At 39.3% G+C, this 15467-nt stretch overlaps 6 protein-coding genes across 6 annotated transcripts; 3 read left to right on the forward strand and 3 right to left on the reverse strand.

Moving 5' to 3' along the window:
- The first annotated feature begins 3546 nt into the window (after nt 1–3546).
- Nucleotides 3547–4076, forward strand: EV154DRAFT_524916 (uncharacterized protein). The gene is made up of 4 exons (XM_051603224.1): nt 3547–3606; nt 3674–3735; nt 3802–3928; nt 4004–4076. Exons 1-4 carry the CDS (start codon nt 3572–3574, stop codon nt 4053–4055), a joined length of 276 nt encoding a protein of 91 aa, XP_051452764.1. The 5' UTR covers nt 3547–3571; the 3' UTR covers nt 4056–4076.
- Nucleotides 4077–5185, reverse strand: EV154DRAFT_524917 (co-chaperone GrpE). The gene is made up of 2 exons (XM_051603225.1): nt 4726–5185; nt 4077–4648 (listed from the first exon to the last, which is right to left on the reverse strand). Exons 1-2 carry the CDS (start codon nt 4930–4932, stop codon nt 4181–4183), a joined length of 675 nt encoding a protein of 224 aa, XP_051452765.1. The 5' UTR covers nt 4933–5185; the 3' UTR covers nt 4077–4180.
- A 123-nt stretch (nt 5186–5308) lies between these two features.
- On the reverse strand, nt 5309–9327 carry EV154DRAFT_524921 (uncharacterized protein). Its single transcript, XM_051603226.1, has 9 exons — nt 9078–9327; nt 8921–9007; nt 8634–8834; nt 8131–8550; nt 7582–8025; nt 6608–7513; nt 6071–6523; nt 5827–5993; nt 5309–5751 (listed from the first exon to the last, which is right to left on the reverse strand). Exons 1-9 carry the CDS (start codon nt 9315–9317, stop codon nt 5490–5492), a joined length of 3180 nt encoding a protein of 1059 aa, XP_051452766.1. The 5' UTR covers nt 9318–9327; the 3' UTR covers nt 5309–5489.
- Nucleotides 9328–9568: 241 nt separating this feature from the next.
- EV154DRAFT_54369 (uncharacterized protein) lies at nt 9569–10271 on the reverse strand. Its single transcript, XM_051604562.1, has 2 exons — nt 9772–10271; nt 9569–9666 (listed from the first exon to the last, which is right to left on the reverse strand). The coding sequence occupies exon 1, from the start codon at nt 10099–10101 to the stop codon at nt 9772–9774; it is 330 nt and encodes a 109-aa protein (XP_051452767.1). The 5' UTR covers nt 10102–10271; the 3' UTR covers nt 9569–9666.
- An 851-nt stretch (nt 10272–11122) lies between these two features.
- Nucleotides 11123–11707, forward strand: EV154DRAFT_545734 (uncharacterized protein). The gene is made up of 2 exons (XM_051604670.1): nt 11123–11596; nt 11661–11707. The coding sequence occupies exons 1-2, from the start codon at nt 11245–11247 to the stop codon at nt 11687–11689; spliced, it is 381 nt and encodes a 126-aa protein (XP_051452768.1). The 5' UTR covers nt 11123–11244; the 3' UTR covers nt 11690–11707.
- Nucleotides 11708–14377: 2670 nt separating this feature from the next.
- Nucleotides 14378–15311, forward strand: EV154DRAFT_54421 (solute carrier family 35 member SLC35F1/F2/F6). The gene is made up of 4 exons (XM_051604586.1): nt 14378–14693; nt 14760–14789; nt 14855–15168; nt 15252–15311. The coding sequence occupies exons 1-3, from the start codon at nt 14462–14464 to the stop codon at nt 15070–15072; spliced, it is 480 nt and encodes a 159-aa protein (XP_051452769.1). The 5' UTR covers nt 14378–14461; the 3' UTR covers nt 15073–15168; nt 15252–15311.
- Nucleotides 15312–15467: the final 156 nt, after the last annotated feature.

Consider the following 15467-nt stretch of genomic DNA (forward strand, 5'->3'; position numbering starts at 1 on the left):
CAATTGGGACTGTTATGGATATCAGGGAAGACTCGATGGAGGAAGGATTTGACAGGAGCTTTGTTGTGGACCAAGCGGTACCATATATTGCGTGATGTTGGATGGAGGCTGGTCTTCCAGAATTTTGTCCAGGCTGTGTTTGTAGGGTGACTGTTGGATGGAGCTGTAGTGAGAGATTGTCCCGTCATGAGTTGTCGTACCAATCGATTGATATTAATCCTGATTCCTGCAAATTGTTTGATGCTGTCGTAGAAGGGGGTCAACATATGATGTACTATGGGAGACAGGTCTAGGTGTGATTGTTCAGGTAGTATCGGGCTGTCTGTGTTAAATGTATTTCCAGGGGACAAGCATTGACGAATAAAGAATAAATTTAACATTATGATGTTTTGATCCAGTAGTCGGAAAAAGTGTCTGGCCAAAGTAGGATGTTGTGTGAGTGCGGAATAGGGTTTGCGAATAATTTGCGTGTTACTGTCGTCTATGCTGAATAGTTGATGTGCAAACATCTTTTGAATTCCGGGTTTGATGAAGGAGTCTTCGGTAGTTGTTGTGTTGGTGTGAATCCAGATGGATGAGAGGGGGAGTTGAAGGCAGGTGTGTTTGTTGATCTGAAGGCTGGTCAGGTTTCTTGGAATGGAATCGACAGCTTGGAAGATAGTGCTAAATGGGCTATAATGATTAGTGAGGGAGGTAGCCCGATATTTTGTTAAGAGCAATGGCAGGTGATGGTGTGGTAAATCCCCGTTGTAGGATCGCAGTCCAAATTTGAGGAGAGTGTACACGTCTTTTGGGCAGTCAGTGTTGGAGCCATAACCTTCTAAAAGGGGTTTTAACCAACGCCACTGAAAGACCCTTTGTTGAAGGCCGATGTTTAGGATCCCGAGTCCTCCTTGTGATCGTGGTTTTTGAAGAATCGACAATTTGAGTTTTGGAAACATTCGAAACATAAGGAATTGGTATCCAATCGATTGAATTTTGGCTATCTGGGCTTTAGTCATGGGAAATAGCCGAATAACATGCCATAGTGTTGAGTAGATTAAAGAGTTTAAAACAGTAGCTCGTCCACGAATTGACAGTTGTCGTTGTTTGTGGATGTTGCATGCCTGTTGAATCTTATCGATTAAGATGTTAGCATAATGATTGCGTTGACTGGTTGAGAAACAGAGTTGGTAACCCAAGTAACGCAGTGGAGCTGTCGAGTATTGGGAGTGCCACTTAGTGATGTTGTGGTTCAGTAAGAATTGTGTCCAAGCCTCAGAAGGTTTACCATTGAGTGCAAAAGCTTCGGTTTTATCATAATTCAGTTTGGCATTGGAGGCTTCGCTGTAGAGGGCGTAGGTCTCTTGAAGAATGTGGAAATCCGAGTGATTTTTAAGGAAAACTAATGTATCATCGGCGTAGACACAAAGTCGCAAAGGTTTGGGGATCAAGGCCGTTTCATTATTTAATGTATAAGTAGAAGTAGTCGATGTACTATCCGGTGGTGTTGGCGTGAACGGTAACCCGGAATAATCGGGGTGTTTTGTTATTGATTTCAGGAATGGATCGAATGCCAAGTTGAACAGGAGAGGTGAGATCGGATCGCCTTGTCGTAATCCTCGGTTTTGTTGAATGGCTGGTGAAAGGTGGCCATTAATATTGACCTGAATGGAAGTGTTAAAAAATAGCCCGGTAATGGTATTAATAAGGGTCTGGGGATATCCAAAAGCTAATAGGGTGGCGCGTAAATAGTCTGATGATACCCTATCGTATCCTTTTTCTTGGTCGAGTAGAAGTCCAATACAGTGGTAGCTCTCATCATCCGGTGTTATCTGATGTTTGACGTGTTCAACGGCTAGTTGAAGGGTAAGTCCATGATCACCAATGAAACGTCCTGGCATAAAACCTAGTTGTTGTGGGCTAAGGATGTCGGCTGCTGACTCCATCATGCGCGAATTGATCAATCGAGTAAATATTTTGCTATCTGTATTAATGAGCGCAATTGGGCGCCAGCATTTTAGTTGAGTGAGATCACCTTTCTTGGGTAGTAGGATCATCGATGTTTTCAACCAACTGTCCGGAAAAATTGATTTTGTCAACGCTTCATTAAAGATGATGACACAAAGGTTGCTAAAATAAGTGTCAGCAAGGATAAGTTTTAAAATTTCGTACGGTATAGAGTCCAAACCCGGGCTGCTTTTGCCAGGAGATCGTTTGGCACCTTCTAGAATTTCCTCTATCGTGATTGGAAGGAGTAATCCTGCAGCAGTATCTTTGGTTATTTTACAATCTTCAGTAATGTGAGATAAGATAGCATTAACAGATGAGGGATTGATCGGATCCGGGTTAAACAAATCTTGGTAGTAAATTCTAACAGACTCCTGAATGTCTTTGTCATTATGGCATAGCTCCCCGGATATCGGATGGTGTACTGCTTTCATGCTACGTTGTTGTTCCCGTTGGGATATCGTACGCTTGAGGTATCCAGCTGAAATTTCTCCTTGTTCCCGCCAGTGTTTACCAGCCCGAATTGCATCGACTTCGGCCACTTCCTTTTGTAATATTCCTAACTGATGTTCAACTGTTGGTAAAAGTTGGTTAAGGATGGCGGGACAATTTGCATGTTTAACGATGAGCGTGGACCGTCGAGTTTGCAGTCTAGCGATTTGTTTTTCACGCCATTGACAGTAGTGTCGGCTAAAGCTCTGACAGAACTTTCTTACCTTTCTTTTCATAGCGTCCCATTCCTTCTGAGGGGAATTAAGAGGGCCGTGAGTGGTAGAAGGGTTCAAATCTTGTAGTAGTGTAGATAATTGTTCGACGAAACGTTTGTTCTTGACCAGTGCCGGGTTCGCTCGATATATACCTTTACCGTGTTTTTTGCTCACCATGATTAGATCAATGGATAGCAGAGCGTGATCTGTCCAGTTAGTGTTAATAAATTTCACCCCAGATGCGGTGATACTGCTTTTGATTGCAGGAGACGCAAAAATGTAATCAATGGTTGTGCGTGAAGTTCCCCGGCTGAATGTTATTTGTGGATTGTCAACAGAGAATACTTCACTTATATCATCTGAATTGATGCAGTCATAAAGTTGTTGGCTGAGGATCCGTTTCCACGACGCTATAGGGTGGGGAGTGGGTGAATTCGAAGATCGATATGATGAGTAATGATGATAGTTAAAATCACCGACAATTAAGAAGTTAGAATACTTAGTATAATGTGCTATATCTATTTCATCTTTGAATAGAGGCAGTTCTATAAGATCACTATAAAACTGTTTCTTGGGTCCCGACTGACTAGGGGCATACAGGTTGAGTAAAAAGATCGGCTCAAAGTGATGATTGATGTGGTGGACTTTAACAAAAACTGCATGTTTACTGAGGGTGATGAAAATGGGTGTGATTCGAATGTTTGGATTGAGGCTAACGATACCGACGTGTTGTGTCCAAGTCAATCCCAAATGTTTGGTCACTGTCAAATACAGTTTTGCCCGAAAATAAAAAAGCGCGCATGATGATGACGTGTTTTTCGTTTGCAATTTCTCTTCTCTCGTCTTCCTCTTTTTTTTTTTTTTTTCTTTCTGTAATGGAATCCGAATTAATATCCACACTTGACAATTTGTATGTTCTCTTAATTGAACTCCATTGCTTTCATATTCACACACACACACTTCTTTTTACCATGTAGAGCAAATAAAGAAGGTGTGAAAGGCGTCTTAGTAGCCGACGAAAAGGGTCTCTGTTTAGGAGGTAAAGAAAATACAACGTAACGCTTGTCTATCTTGTTTAAAAAAAATACTTATTATCCGTTACTAGTGCGAGGTATTGCAAAACCCGAAACAGCAGCATTCATCACTTCCCTAGCCAACACAGCACGTCATCTCGAGCATACCCACGAAGACAAAGTTGAATGTCCTACCATGAACGTCGAATACGAAAACAAGTAAAAAAAAAAATATGCGCATACTCATGCTACTGTCATATGTTATAAACTGACTCTTTCTTTTTTATTTTGTAGTCAAATCGTGATTCGAAACGAAGGAACTTTTACATTAGCTATATTCATGTAGATTAGGACTGTATAATACACTTTTTTTTTTATTACAAGCGGTTATTTATTTTTTAAAACTTTAAAAGAGAGAGAAGAGAAGGGAGGGAGGGGGGGGGGGGGATATTACAGTAGAGGAAAGGTATTTTACTGAGATTCAGCAACGACACCAACTTGAGCAGGACGAAGCACACGACCCTTCAAGGAATAACCCATCTTTTGAACAGCAAAAATGGTACCTGCTTCTTTACCTGGCATAGGAGTTTGGAAAAGAGCTTGATGCTTATTGGGATCAAAGGCATCACCTTGAGGGTCTTCACGTTCGACACCGTGACGTTTTAAAGCTCTCACCAATTCTGATTCGGTCATCGACACACCTGTATACAAATTTGTTAACTGATCAAACACTTTCTCAGCATCCTTGGTAATTTCTGCAACACTGCTCTTTTCACGTAAATCAGCAGGTACAGCTGTCAATGCCATGTTTAAAATATCCACCGTATCTAACAAGTCCTTGGCAAACTTTTGAATCGCGAATTCTTTGGTGGTTGAAATCTCTTTACGACTACGTTCACGTACGTTTTCTTGGTCGGCAAGACAACGAAGGTAAGCATCCTATACCATGATTTCCCGTTGTTACTTAACAATGATCGCTCACTTTCCCTCCTCTTTTCTTTTTTTTTTTTCTTTACCTTGAGTTCAGAAATCTGCTTATCCTTTTCAGCCAACATCTTTTTCACTTCTTCACTTAATTCAACTTCCACTTTAGCCGTTTCTTCCTTGGGTGTTTCGGTTTCGCCACCCGTGGTGGTATAAGCACGACGAGTAACAGCAGTCATACCTACACTACGTCTAACGGATAAAGCAGCAGCGTTTCTAAATACAGCAACAGAGAGCATCTTTTTCTTATAAAAAATATATATACGGGAAAAAAAAAAAAAGGAAAAAAAATACCCTTGACAGAAGCAGGGCTCCTTTATGCCTCGAAAACGTTTGTGACTTTATATTATTATTTTTTTTTAAATCTGCGCCCCCCACTCTTTTTATTTCTCTTTTTCTTTTTTTTTTTCCTAGGCTTCTTTTCACTTTTTTTTTTTTTCTATGACTCATACCGTCCCCATAGACACTAGGATTTTTTTTCTTCTTTTTGACGTACACAAGATAAAGCAAGAATTCCTTTGACCACCATTTTTTTTTTTTTTTTTTTAAGCTTGCCATCTTTTTATTGCTCCGCTTTATTTCCCACACTCTGTTTTCACTGACAGCTCTCAGTAGTTTTTTTTTTTTGGATTATGAGAATCTAATCATTTATTGTCAATTATATATATAAAAAAAAAAGAAGAAGAAACGAGTATATAAAAAGAGAGAGAAGAAAAAAAAGAAAAGGTGAAAGGGTAGGGGGGGGATAAGATATAGCTTTTTTTTTATATATAGAAGAAAAAAAAAAAGAAAAAGATTAAGAGAGCAAATTCCTTGCTTCTTGCTCCATGGCAAGTTTGGTAGGTTCATCCAAATGCTTTGACCAACCTGTGGTCGGGGATTCAATCCATTGATGCCATGGTCGACTGGATCTCACTGTATTATTCGAATGAGGTCGAACAAAGATATCTTCAGATCCTACAATATAATACATATGATATGTCTCTTGATCAATCTTGTATTGTAATTTAGATCGCACAAAGATCTTGTTTAAATGTTCGTCCTGCGGTCTCAAATTGCTATATATATATATAAAAACACATATCAGTCTACACCCAGAATAAAATGAATTCGACTTTTTTTTTTTTTTTTACCGCGTCAAAAATGTGGGCTTCATCTGTGAGGCTTCAATTCCTTCTGTTGTATTCACCCAATCCATATAACTGGCAACATAATCTTGGTATCGATCCTCCGCTGTGGGTTCCAACATGTAATCGTCTTTTCCAATCAACTGAATCGTCATATTCTTTGCCTCATTATCCTATCAATTCCACAGTGTTAATCAACCCTCTACTATACAAGCATATATATATAAAAAGGGGGGGGGGGGGGACTTACAAAATTGATCTTGTACAGATTCTCATCAGGTCCAACAATATCTTCAGCTCTCAAACGATAGACAGAGAGAATTCTAGGTGACATAGACTCCACACCTTTATCACTACGAAACAATCGAATCAATTCCACCGATTTAGGATCCACTGTAATCGCCTGAATTTGTTTCACCATGCAATGCACTAATTTATCAATCGTAAAAATCAAGTAAGCATCCGTCACAAAGATATACCGTGAATGTTCTTCAAAGACTTGTTGATCAATATCTCCATCAAAGAATCGATCAATCATATCCAATACAGCGTTATAATATCCGTTTTGTACATCCACATCATCAAATCGGCTACTGTACAATCCTAAATCCCGTGCAACCTTATTCACTCGTTTACCCATGTTTGGGTGCTCTTCCATCTGTTGGTTTAACTCACGAATCTTGCAAAGTCGCTCATACAGCATCTAGTTATATATATATATATCCTCGTTTAAGTATCATATATATATATATAAACGCATTTCTCTTTTCTTCCCTCTTTTTCTTACCTCGTAGTGTCGGAAGAAACAGTAAAAGGTTGTGTTACAAAAGAAGCTGTAAAGGACTCTTTTCTTGACATCAGGTGCAATTGCTGCTGCAGCAGCTGCAAACAATCGATCCCCTTCTTCCTGTGGTTGTTGTTGTTGGGCCAGTGAAGGTGCTGTTGCGGAAGATAAGAAACCTTCTGTCAAGGTCGAGATGACTTGAGCTGTTAAATCTTGGGCTTTTTCCTCTGTTTTGACGTTATTCTCCTCTTGGGTGGACAAGGAAGGAGATCTGGATCGATCAGCAGCACCACCATTAGAATGAACATCTAAGGCATTTTGATTCTTGGTAAGGACATCTCGTAATAGATCCATGGTATGTTCATCCTCATGATGATTACGTGAGCTTCTTCCGGATCGTCGACGTGAAGGGGACATACTACGTTTTCTGGGTGAGGATCTTCCAACATCTGATTCAGATTCTTCCGTATTGGTTGAATGATTATCGTCATCCTCTTCTGCCATCTCCTCTTCCTCTACCTCATCAGTGTAATGTGACATACCTTCAGGTACCACATCCTGTACTTGGAAACAAAGTGGGATAAATGTTTGAATAAACGTACGAATCTTTTCTCGGTCACTACTGGAATACCCCGATTGTCGATCAATAAATGAATAAATCACACGTGTCACATCTTTATACACTTGTGGGTCTTTGAATTGGAATTGATATTGATAAGGTTCTTTGGTATGCACATATTTTTCACCTCGTTTCAATTTCTTTTCATGGTGTAATGTTTCAATTTCACTCACAAGTGCTTTTGGTGCCATTGCTTTACGATCGTTGCTCTTGAATGTAATCCCTTGGTAATCCAATGCTCGATAAAAGTTCTTTGCATCCAATTCTCGCCATATTTTATTCCACTCTCGCTATGAATCATCTTTCTTTTTTAGTTTTACTTTCTTCCCCCTTTTTTCCTTCAAGTTTTTTTTTTTACCTGTGCGCGTTTCCATGCTTCATCTTTTTGTTTTAACCGTCTCAAAACAATAGGCACCACTTGAGCAGGATTGGTATACAACAATTCAATAATCTCTGTACCTCTTTCTTTATCATAGACTTTCTTAATAATACGTTCATAGATTGTAACTGATTGACCTCCTAACCCAGGTCTCAATCTGAAATTCGTCTTTTCTTCTGGTGTCATTTGTTCAATACGACGTGCAATGGGTTCCAAAAGTGCAATCACGTTCAAGTTGGCTTCAATATTCATATTATAATCGTATCGTTCCTCTTCACAACGATGCATGGCTTCTTCATATTGACTCTTCTTGGACGCGACAAATCCATCATCTTCACTGGCCCAAATGGGATGTGACACGTATTCATCGTTGAGTACTTCCCATGCGATCTGATCTCTACCCGAACACGGTTGCGACTGCCACTAAAAGGTGTGTGTACATACACAGAAAATAAACTTATATTTTAGTAAAAAGAAAAATCAAAAAAAAAAGGGGGGGGGGAGGGCACAAAAAACCGGCCAACTTACGTTTTTAGGGACACATCGGTAACTAGGACTTTGATCGGTTGTTTTACAATGAGCAAGATCAGGTTTAGGTAAAGGATGTGTTGGTTTTTCAATAGGGTGTTCCTGAGGTTCATAGCCTACACTACTCTTAAACCAATCAAACAACTCTTTATTGTTACCAATAAAGATGGCCACTTGCTCTACCAGACCGTTCAAATCCAGAATTTGTTGTGTGTACAAGTTTAATGTCTTGAGGAACTCTTCGTACGAGGGCTTGTTACCGATATGTTTACGAATACGTTCAAATAACTCGATCTCTTCCGCCGAGACCGAGGGACGTACAGGGTCAAATGGTGAATTGGGATAACTATAAGGGTCTCGCATGGAGGATGAAGAGGTTGTCTCTTCTTTAGCTTGATATAGTTTGGCCTTCTTATTCGTCTATATGTAGATAGATAAGGATGAATATCCCCGGTTCCTCTCTCCTATATATCCACTTTTTTTTTTGGGGGGGAAATACTTACATTGGTGACGCGCTTCTTTTTACCACCCGCATGGTTCGGTGGTGGTGTCCCACCCGCTCGTTTCGAACTGCTGTAATAGGTGGGTGAGATGGTATCGAATAAAACACTAGCGGGTTGTCCTGTAATATCCGGTAAAAACTGTTTGAACTCATCTAATAAATCAGGTGCACCATTAAATAAAAATTGAACATGCGCATACACCTTTTTTTTATGATGGTAGAGGTTAGCCTATATTCGCATACATATATACACACTATCATTTTTTTTTCTATATAATATAGATATACCTCTTGGATGGGCTTTTGGTCCTTTTGATACGTTTGAAGTATTTCTAAAAATTGTTTGTAAATGTCGGGATCACTCGAGAAACGGTTCTTTTAAATAGTGTGTGTGAGTCGAGGATTTCCCAATTTTTTTTTTTTTTATACATGTTTTTTTTTTTACCTTGATTTTATTCACATAATTGATGGCATGATTGAATTCAACAGGCGATCTTTTTTCTGTCGTAGGAGGACTATGATGCTGTTGATGTTGTTGTTGTTGAGGAGGTGGAGGTGGAGGAGGTAAAGGTTGTTGCTGCTGAGGAGGAGGTGGTGGATGATGATAATTGGGTTGAGGCATCATCTGTTGTTGCTGCTGATGTTGTTGAGATGGGGGAGGAGGTGGAGGAGGAGGCATATGCATTGAAGCGGATGGATGCATATAAGGATAATAAGGTTGTGGTGGTGGAGGTTGTTGTTGTGGTGGTGGTGGTGGTGGTGGATGAGATAGTGGGCCAGCATGATGTGAATGATGCTGTTGTTGTTGTTGTTGTGAATGATGATGATGTGGATTCATTTCCGGATGATGAATTCGACCGGTTGTAGTGGTAACACCACTGGGTGTTGTGACTGTAATTAAATCTGGTTCACGAGGATCTGTAGAGCATTCAATACGATAACCCGGTGGAAGAAATGTATTAAATCCCGAAATTAATGTTGGATGACCTTTAAATAAAGTTGAGACGCGTTCAATCACGCCAGGTGTATCAATCCTAAATGCCGACGGAAGTCAGTTTTTTTTTTTTTTTTCTTGTATATACACATATATATAAATTTTTTTTTTGGTTTTTTTTTAATTTATATAAATATATACACACTTACGCCTGGCTCTTGAAGTCTTTCATGATGTCTAGAAATCGATTGTATACATCGGGTTGGTCCGAAAATCTTACTTTGACTTGATCAAGATAGGTCAGTGCATCTCTCACATTCAAGGGTCGATATCCTCCGCCTCCGCCACCACCACCGGTAGTTGCAGCAGCAGAAGAAGAAGAAGCAGCAGCAGCAGAAGCAGAAGTGGGACCAGGTGAAGAGGTCGTGACAGGTGCAGTAGGTGGAGGTGGAGTAGGGTTGGGTGGTTGTGAAGGAGGTCGAACAATACTGATGCGACGTTCGTTATAAGGTGGAGTGGAAGTACGTGATGGCATAGGTGGTAAGACGGGAGGACCATGTTCATGTCCATTTGTCAAATTACTATGATGTTGCTGAGGATTGAAAGAGGGTGAAGAGCTACGAGGTGACGAAAGAAGGGAAGGTAATTCACCTACCACTCGAACTGAACCATTATTATTATTATTATTAGTCGCCGTGCTTGGAAATGCTTGTACTAAATTAGTAGGTGGAGGAAGATGATGAGAATAAGGAGAAGGTGCCCGTACACTCGCTTGTTGTGACTGACTAACAGAAGGTGACCTATGCAATTGTAATTTACAACAAAAGAAAGAAAAAAGGAAAGAAGGTAAGCAGGTTTTCAAACCCCCAATGTTAGGAAAAATACAAGTACAACATGGCTGAGATATCTTATTTTTTTTTCATGGTTTCTGGTACGAAAATTATATTTACCGTATGTTTGGAGGCGGTTGTATAGGTGAAGTCATGGGCTTATTAGGAGGGTGTGTGTATTTTTACTGCAAAAGAAAAAAAAAAAAGGAGGAGGGAGAAAGAGAAAGCGTTATGACCCTATTCAGTTCCTTCTTTTCCTTCCCCCCTCCCTCCCCCCACCTCCGAAGGAGTGTGAAAAATGACTCACCAAGCCACACACACACACACACACACACACACATACGCAGCTATGGCTACTCTTTATTTGAACACACACACACAAGTAATGCTTACTGACGAATGACTGCTTTTTTTCTGTTCTACCCATAGCTCACATTCATCTACCTTTTATTGTGTTTTCCACGCGATCTGTTTCTACACTTGAGTCTGTTACGTAACACCCTGTCGGTTTATAAAAATATATAAAAAAAAAAAAAAAAAAGAATGCGTCGGAGTAATTCTCATTGAGGTCAACTTGCCAAGTAAAGAGGAAAGTATGCTTATAATAGACTTTCTTTCCTCCCAATTCAATCAAGAGAGTTGATTTATTTATCTCTAGTCTAATATATAAATGACATCTTACACTGGGGGAAAAAGGCGAATGGCGTGATTTAGAGTAAGGTTTGGGTCTCCGCTGAGAGAGAGAGAGAGAATAGAGAGACTGACTCGGATAATGAGGGTTTTACATATCTCGGCAAGATTTTTATTTTATTAATTATTATACTCTTTCTTCTTCTTTTTCTTATATAATGTCATCATCACAAGCACTGTTAGAGCCTACGGGTAAAAGAATTGCACTTCCAGTACGTGTTGAACCCAAGGTTTTTTTCGCCAATGAACGCACATTTCTCAGCTGGTTAAATTTCACAGTGGTATTAGGTGGACTTGCCATGGGATTACTGAATTTCGGTGATCGTATCAGTCGATTATCTGCTATGCTATTTATTGTTACTTCCATGTTTGTCATGCTTTATGCTTTGTACACCTTTCATTGGCGTGCCACCAAGATTAGAAATAGAGAAGCTGCTCCGTACGACGATCGTGTGGGTCCTACCGTTTTGTGCATCTTTTTAATTATTGCCGTCGCCTTTAACTTTTACCGTAAGTCACCAACATTTTTTTGTTTCTTTTTTTTTTTTGTTAAATTCATCCAAATCTATCTTAGTCCGTTTGGTCAATCCTCCCCAACAATGAAAATTCATACCCGGAGAGAAAAAAAAAAAAAGATCATCATCAATTGGACCAATCATACGTTCTATAGAAAAAACTGTCCGTGTAACCTCAGTGCCGCATATTTTTATTTTTTATTTTCTCTCCTACAAAAAATAAATTTCCCTCTCGCAGCATCTCCTTTCATTCTGATAAGTGAAGAAAGCCTATTTTCTTAGCGAGTGATTTCTAGACGCGTGTATTTTAATACATGATTTAGGAGCATAAAAGATACCTCACAGTAAAGATATAATCAATCATGCCCCACATGCTTTTTAGGTGCGAAAGAAAAAACTTATCGTCTGCCCAGAAAAAAAAAAACACGGTCAATGCAAAAACGCGTACTTTGTCCTTGTGAAACCACCAAAAAAAAAAAAAGTTGACAAGAGTTTCTATTTTGGGGGTGGCTTGTATAAATATGGGGGGGGTGTGTGTGTGGGATTTTTTTATTTTTTCTTTTTCTTTCTTCTTTAAACCTTTCAAAGTTTTATATACATGTCTAAAGACAGTAGTCTATATTGGGTTTATCTGGAAACAGAGGCAGACATGAAGTAAGGAGACGAAAACCAATGAGAACATTAATAAAATTTGTAATTACTTTGAGACCTCTTGTAATTTCTAATTCATGCATAATTATAGTCAACAAGATTTATACCTGCCAGCAGATACACCTAAAGGCAGTGCAAACCCACAGAAACTCTATAAATTAATGAAAAATAAACATGCACGTCAATGGAAGCGTCTACAAGTACAACAAGTAGCTGAAATTGCCGAATACCAACGCTCCTTCAGTGTACAAAAAGGGGACGATATATCCATGAATCAATCACCTTCCACCAGCACCAATGACTGTGAATTTATCAGCGGATCAGATTTCTTGGCAGAGCACAGTCAAGAAATAGCAGACGTTCTGGCATTTTTATCCAGTCTCCCCGCTGAGAATGCAATAGTCATCAATCATAAAAAACATAAAGACCAAGAAGCTGAGAAAAGACGTCAGGAAGATTCAGAGATTTTAGCAGTAAGTAATCTAAAAAAAAGAACAATCAAAATAGAGTTTAACCCACATAACCCCCTTAAAACTTTTTGTGTTTTCAATAATAATAATAGAAAAAATACAAAGATGGATTTGCTCAAATGGAGGAATCACACTCACAACAAATGGCACAATTACAAAAATTACAGAGAGAAGAAATGGAGACACTTCCTCCAGAATTATGGGATCCAGTCAAAGAACGTGCATCCAAATCAAGATTATCTTCTACTTCTCCACCCGTCCACAATGGAAAGAGAAGACGCTTAGAGGATCCATCTGACCTTAAAAAGCGTAAATCACAAGATTCTCCCAAGAGAGAGGATTCATCGCACAGGAGGGAGGACTCATCACACAGGAGGGAGGACTCATCACACAGGAGGGAGGACTCATCACGCAGAACAGAGGACTCATCACGCAGAACAGAGGACTCATCGCATAAAAGAGAGGATTCAAAGAGAAGGAGCGACATACCCAAAAGAGACAATTCACCCTATAAGAAGGACAACTCAAGAAGAACAGACGATTCATCGAGAAGAGACGAGTCATCCAGACGAAGCGAGTCATCGAGAAGGGATGAATCATCCAGACGAAGCGAGTCATCGAGAAGGGATGAATCATCCAGACGAAGCGAGTCATCGAGAAGAGATGAATCATTAAGACGAAGCGAGTCATCGAGAAGAGATGAATCATTAAGACGAAGCGAGTCATCGAGAAGAGACGAATCATTAAGACGAAGTGATTCATCAAGAAGGGACGAGTCATCACGCAAAAGAGATGATTCACCACGCAAAAGAGATGATTCATCACGCAAAAGAGACGCTTCACCACGCAAAGGAGACGATTCACCACACAAGAGAAGAAGCGGGACTTCATCTAAAAGTAGTAGTAGCATACCCGAAAAAGACATACCAACAAGAAGAGAGGATAAATCAGACAAGAAGACAGATGCATCTCCTCGTTCGGGGAATGATACTAGCAGCAGGAAGAATGACACAAAAACAAAACCTTCCTCTTCTTCTTCATTAAGAAACGAAATGACACATCCACCTAAACCACCCAAAAGACCTAATTCAACTACTCCAAATCCATCCATGATTGGCATTCCTACCAATGTACGTCCACCCATGATTGGCGTAGGTATACCCACTAATGTACGACCACCCATGATTGGCGTAGGTACATCTAACCCTACACGACAACCCACTACCCATACTGCTACTACTACCAATAATAATAAGAATGGACAATCCCCCGCATTTGCTAAAAAGCAACCTGAAGGATTATTCCTCACCAAGACAGCACAAAAGGTAAATACATTGATGGACAAGGGATCTCTATTGGTCCAAAACAAACCGAACCGAGTTATTATTCGTGGTCAGAATGGAACAAGTACAACCTATGGTAATCCCAAAGACTATGATGATGCGATCAACAGTAGCTACGTACGACCCGATAATCCAGTGCATAAAAGACGTGTGCGTGGTGTGGATTATCTATTCTACAAGACGGAATCTGGACATGTCGTGACCATTGGTCCCGTATCTGAAATACAACCCTTAATTCACAAATTCTTCCTTTCAATGTAAACTATTTTTTTAAGGGCTTAAAAAAAAAAAAAGTTTTTTTTTTTTTTTTTTTTTTTTTTTTGGCTACTGTATATAATAACAAGAATAATAAATAGCTATCCTTCGTCTTTCTTTCACATACATTTAAAAAATACTATGCTTATACCTAAAAGGAAAACAATAGTGGCAGTGGGTTTGGGTCAGTTACTATCACTATGTATAACCGGCACAAGTTCTGCATCGTCCGCATTATGGAAGCATTATAACATTAGCATACCCTTCACCCAGAATTTTTGTAATTACCTTTTATTAGCATCGATCTACTTTTTCATACCTCTCTTATTCACTCACCATCGCAGCCACCATTACAACCGCATTTCTTTCCAATGTAAACACACACACACACACACACACTCACTTTATATAGCTGTCATGTTAACTTGTCTTTTTCTAGTCTTGGGGTTTTCTTTTGCAGACGTACAAGGTAAAAAGATTACATTTTTGACAGATTTTTTTTTTTTTTTTTTAATTCGTATTATAAAAAAAAAGCCAACGTATTGGCCGTACTTGCCTTTAAAAATACCTCTGTGCTATCTGCCTTGGTCTTATCCTCATGGTCTATCCCATGCATCATGTTACTGTCAACATGGTTTCTAGATGCCAAATATAGTAAAATTCACGTCCAAAGTGCCGTCGTTTGTTTAATTGGATTAGGCATGTTGATCTGGGGTGACACCATGGGTCATGAAGACACAACCAGTAAATAGTTTTTCTCTCTCTCTCTCTCTCTCTCTTTCGTATGATGTTAATGCCTCCCTTTTTGAATTGTAGTGAACCATAGTTGGTTTGGTGATATCGTTTGTGTAAGTCAAAATCATTTTTTTTTTTTTGGATTATCACACTTTGTTCAAAGAAAAGTGCTCACATCATAGATCATTATCATTAGTTATCTAGTGCAACCTTGTATGCAATTAGTAACGTGACAGAAGAACATTTGGTGAAACACCATACATCTACTGAATTTCTGGGAAAAGCAGGGTGTTGGGGAAGTCTTATTTGTGGAATTCAAGCGTTCGTTTATAAACATTTCTGTTGTTTAATGTACACTAAAATGACCTTTTTTTAACTTAGGTTCTATTTTGAATACGATTCGGTGATCCAA

Source organism: Mucor mucedo, assembly GCF_025094135.1.
Source record: "Mucor mucedo strain NRRL 3635 chromosome Unknown EV154scaffold_135, whole genome shotgun sequence".
NCBI classification, from domain to species: Eukaryota; Fungi; Mucoromycota; class Mucoromycetes; order Mucorales; family Mucoraceae; genus Mucor; species Mucor mucedo.

Coding starts and splice junctions, on each gene's coding strand:
- EV154DRAFT_524916 (XM_051603224.1), top strand. CDS start 3,572: ATGGAATCCGAATTAATATCCACACTTGACAATTT. Junction 3,607..3,673: donor ATATCCACACTTGACAATTT/GTATGTTCTCTT, acceptor TTTACCATGTAG/AGCAAATAAAGAAGGTGTGA. Junction 3,929..4,003: donor AACGTCGAATACGAAAACAA/GTAAAAAAAAAA, acceptor TTTATTTTGTAG/TCAAATCGTGATTCGAAACG.
- EV154DRAFT_524917 (XM_051603225.1), bottom strand. CDS start 4,932: ATGCTCTCTGTTGCTGTATTTAGAAACGCTGCTGCTTTATCCGTTAGA. Junction 4,649..4,725: donor AGCAGATTTCTGAACTCAAG/GTAAAGAAAAAA, acceptor ATCATGGTATAG/GATGCTTACCTTCGTTGTCT.
- EV154DRAFT_524921 (XM_051603226.1), bottom strand. CDS start 9,317: ATGCATATGCCTCCTCCTCCACCTCCTCCCCCATCTCAACAACATCAG. Junction 8,835..8,920: donor ACCAAAAGCCCATCCAAGAG/GTATATCTATAT, acceptor CATAAAAAAAAG/GTGTATGCGCATGTTCAATT. Junction 5,994..6,070: donor ATCTGTACAAGATCAATTTT/GTAAGTCCCCCC, acceptor TGGAATTGATAG/GATAATGAGGCAAAGAATAT.
- EV154DRAFT_54369 (XM_051604562.1), bottom strand. CDS start 10,101: ATGCCATCACGTACTTCCACTCCACCTTATAACGAACGTCGCATCAGT.
- EV154DRAFT_545734 (XM_051604670.1), top strand. CDS start 11,245: ATGTCATCATCACAAGCACTGTTAGAGCCTACGGGTAAAAGAATTGCA. Junction 11,597..11,660: donor CGTCGCCTTTAACTTTTACC/GTAAGTCACCAA, acceptor AATCTATCTTAG/TCCGTTTGGTCAATCCTCCC.
- EV154DRAFT_54421 (XM_051604586.1), top strand. CDS start 14,462: ATGCTTATACCTAAAAGGAAAACAATAGTGGCAGTGGGTTTGGGTCAG. Junction 14,694..14,759: donor CAACCGCATTTCTTTCCAAT/GTAAACACACAC, acceptor GTCTTTTTCTAG/TCTTGGGGTTTTCTTTTGCA. Junction 14,790..14,854: donor TTCTTTTGCAGACGTACAAG/GTAAAAAGATTA, acceptor ATAAAAAAAAAG/CCAACGTATTGGCCGTACTT.